We start from the raw sequence: 4,026 nt of genomic DNA on the forward strand, positions 1-4,026 counted from the left end.
CAGGTTTCCCCCGATTCCCCGTACCTCCTGTACTCTCGGCATCCGACGCAAGAGGGGAAGGGTCTGGTTGGCTGAGCAGGGGGCGCTTTCTATAGGGCGACAGGTGGCGCGCAATACCCGTCTCACCACATTAATATGCAAATGACCTGATATTTATAGCAGGTGCAGCATTTATATCCTCCAAAATCAATATTCAGAGTTTGTCTATGTGTCCCATTCACTCGGTAGCATTCGCCAAATAACATAAATAACGCGTGAAAGCATCAAATCACTTTGCAACAAGTAATACATTTAAATGACTGCTCACCTGGTGCATTATTCAACATTGTGAGCCCATTCCCAGCAGCTTCCTGGTCCTGCGCGAGGAACGGGATTGGCTTCGACACCCATTTGCATATCTTTGCGTGAAAGTGTTCCAAATCCTCACGTCTATGAAAGAAAAGGGAAAAAAAAAATAGACCAAAATAGCATTGAGTTCTTGAATAAATGCAGTATTAGTGTTTGGCGGGGAACTGGAATCACTTTGGGAGCACTGCGCCCATTGTGCACCACTGAAGAATACATGATGAAATGCAAATGATATTCTGAGAAGTGCTTTCCTGGGTCACGGCACGGTCTGTGCCAAGCTCAACTACAGTCAAAGTAGTCATCGTGGTAGATTGACTTTTGGTTATCGCTGTTATGTGTTTTATTATGCTTTGATTGCAATAGGAGTTTTGTTATGCAATCTTCGGTAAAAGCCGACAAAGTGCTTGCGCGGTCAGTTCCGCGTAAAGTTACGTCAATGGTTGAAAGGCCCGGCAGACCGACCGGTGATCGCATCATAGTGGCTCATTAGCTCAGTTTGTTTTACTAAGTGGCAGAACTTGTTGGACTGGAAGTGGTCCGGCTCGAGTGGCGATAGGTGTATAAATGGCCACCGGACCCAACGCTCTGTCCCAAAATCCGCCGATCTCTCATCTTCATCACTTGACTCCATCTCTTAACGGTAAGCGCTAAAGTTAATTCTGTATTGGCTGAAAACAAGAGATATAGATGCATGTTTAGGGTTGGTTTGAGTCTGGAATATCAGGCTAGAGTTGAGTCATTTTAAAGGGACTATACAGAGTTTAAAAATGTTAAATTTAAGTATTTTCCTCCCCCTATAATGCTCCAACCATGTCCTAATGTGTAGAATGAGCCCAGAGCTGTTCACCACAACTGCCTCTAAAATCCTGCACTGTCACTCAGAAAGTTTTACTTTGGGTCCGAAGTGCCATCATGCACGAGCTTAATATAGAAGCTGCAGAAACTTGCATCTAGCCCCTTTAAGTAATTTGGATTTATTTAATAATTGTGTATAGATGTGTCAAGAGGAATGTCAAGCGCTCTGAATGTCCAGGGGAGGAAGAAAAGCAGTGTATATTTAAAGCTGCATCATGCAACTTTTTTATGCGGGAACAAATTTTGACATTTGTGCGTATTTGACCTTGTTGTGACCCATCGGCTGCATGAGTGGTCAGCATGGCGCCTTTACTTCCGATCATGGTGGTCTCTACAACGCTCCAGGATCATTTGTTTTGTAGGTTTTCTGATGAGAGGCTCCAGTCGGCAGCGAAAACCTTCCAAACAATTGATCCTGGTGCGTTCCAGAGACCACTGTGATGGAAAGTAAAGGCGCCATGCTGACCACTCATAAAGCCTCTCGGCCACTACAGGGTCAAATATGCACACAACTTTTTTTCCCCCCCAAAATAAAAAGTTGCATAATGCAGCTTTAAGTCAACTGATCTTTTACTGATAGGATGAACACAATTGCTCAGTAATTTAGACAATAACGACACAAAAGCAATGCAGGATGAAGCAAATGTTGTTCGTTTGCCCAGTCCAGATCCACAATGGCAGTGTCGTGGCTCCAGTCGGCGTGTCTCTTGGTGCTGGTGGCAGCTCTTTGCCCCGGCACAGAAGGCTTCACCACCCAGCACCTGTGCGGCCCTCACCTGGTGGACGCTCTCAACATGGTCTGCGCCGACAGGGGGTTCTACTACAACCCCCAGCGAGACGCACACCCCGGCATCAGTAAGACAAAGTTACTCGGTATTCAAAGATATATAAGGGTTAAGGAAACACACCTCCCACAGGTTTGATTCATATGTGTGTGTGTTTGTGCGTATGTGTGCGATCCATGAAGTGTCTCGGAAACATCCTACATGTACTGCAGTTAATATTTAAACCAACATTATCAACACCCCTGGTTGTATTGCTCATTTTAAAGTCAGAAACTTGAGCATTTTCATTTTTTTTTTCCAAATCTGTTGTTCACATCCCATGCATGTTCATTAACAGGCACTGCCCGAACTGAACAAAATTATGGCTACACTCTGGCCTAACTATCTTAAAGTTAACAAATACTGCTAATTGTACACAGGTTTAGTGTATTGCTATGGTTTTATGAAGTTGAAATGTTTGGCAAGCTATCTTTGAAAAGCTTTTACAAACATCTGTAGCCTTTGTAGATGACTCCTCTCCTTTTATTGTTGTACACATGTTGAAAAAGCCGGTGGTACTTTCTTTGGTATTTTGCACATGAACAAGCGAGGAGCCTCTCTGTTTGCTCCAAGTGAAGCGCTGTGGCACCAACTTGAGGCAAACTGCAGAAATTGGAAACATTTTCCAGCGTTACAACATTGAACGCTGATATTTTCACCAAACATCCCCACCATAATCACACAAAGTAAAGTACAGCACAAACACGGGGTTGTGGGGCACACGGGGTTTTTACGAGGAGCACCCGAATTAGAGAGAGGCACGTCAGCAGCTGTGCCACAGACCATCGCCTTTTTCTGGGCAAACAGAAGCCTGAGCCGCACTCGGCACTCGGGCCAGGGCAATATCTCAACAAATAAGCAGCTCCTCTCGAATGAGCCGTCTGCATGTTTGTCGAAGGCTAGACACGTTAGCCGTCTATAGTTGAAGAGCTTTTGTGAAGCTTGAACTTCTTTTTCTACTTACAGTCCAGCACTCGGAGCGGCGTGGGATCGTGCAGGAGTGCTGCGAGAACCCCTGCAGCCTGCTGAACCTGGAGAAGTACTGCAACTGAACGGCCAGCTCTCACCCCCCCGCTGCACTTAGCACAGCTTTGATAGCGCAGCCTTGCTTAGCTTAGAGTAGCTTAGCATAGCTTAGCTTCTTGGCTAAATGATTATGCACTCTTTCACTTTTTGCATTGAAAAGCAGCAAATATTGTCCAAACAGAGCCATCTGTGGTGAAATGAATGAGATTGATCTTTGCTACAAAATAAAGTATTGAAAAAAAAAACATGTGTCTTTAAATGTGCTGTGTTCTAGCAAGAGACGTATGTCCTAGCTTCCTTGAATGAATCTTTCATAATGTTACTTGTTTGTGCTTGGGTAGGATTCCTTTAGTGTTTACCATCCATCTAAAACAGTTACTATACATAATAGGTTAAAAGACCAAAGATGTTTTTAGGATTTGGCCTCTCCCAGCATATTCCTATAGCTCCAAACGGGGGGTGAAGCGAGAGGCGACCATGCTCTTCCAGGGGCACGCACACAGACCAGACAGGTACGTATCAACTCGTCTAAGCTCAGGCAAGAACATATCACAGTATGGAAAAACGGTGACCTATTCCTTTAAGGTCAGTGGACCCTTGCCTGAAGCTAATTTAATTTTGCAAACCCTACTCAATGGGACATTTTCAGAATAATGAACCCTATGGGTTGTTGAACTAATTGGTCGACCCCATACAAATAAGAGCTAAGGTTGCGCTAACAGCCCCTAATATCGGCAACATTTTTTTAGAACCCCTTTTAGCCCCTTTTTTAGAACAGCAGTATGATGTTGTGGGCTGTCCTCTTTTTCATCTTTTCACGTGACATCAGTCTCAGTTCAGCACTTGGTTCGGTGCCAAAATTAATACCTGGTCAGACCAGTTTGGCCCTGACCTCAGCAGTCGAAAAGCTCGCCCAACCGGGTTGACCAGGCACTGGGCTGTTGTAGCGTCTGCCAGTGGAAAAGTGGCTTAA

General features: G+C 44.8%; 1 protein-coding gene across 2 annotated transcripts; it reads left to right on the forward strand.

The window, feature by feature from the left end:
* The first annotated feature begins 840 nt into the window (after nucleotides 1–840).
* On the forward strand, nucleotides 841–3,210 carry LOC306970143 (insulin-1-like). Of its 2 annotated transcripts, none has more exons than XM_079566011.1 (3): nucleotides 841–988; nucleotides 1,866–2,058; nucleotides 2,994–3,210. In XM_079566011.1, the coding sequence occupies exons 2-3, from the start codon at nucleotides 1,878–1,880 to the stop codon at nucleotides 3,077–3,079; spliced, it is 267 nt and encodes an 88-aa protein (XP_079422137.1). In that variant the 5' UTR covers nucleotides 841–988; nucleotides 1,866–1,877; the 3' UTR covers nucleotides 3,080–3,210. The 2 variants fall into 2 exon arrangements, with proteins under 2 accessions (XP_079422137.1, XP_079422136.1); XM_079566010.1 differs by having other exon boundaries at nucleotides 1,871–2,058.
* The last annotated feature ends 816 nt before the right edge of the window (nucleotides 3,211–4,026 follow it).

Source organism: Gobius niger (genome assembly GCF_951799975.1).
Source record: "Gobius niger genome assembly, chromosome: 11".
Taxonomy (NCBI): Eukaryota; Metazoa; Chordata; class Actinopteri; order Gobiiformes; family Gobiidae; genus Gobius; species Gobius niger.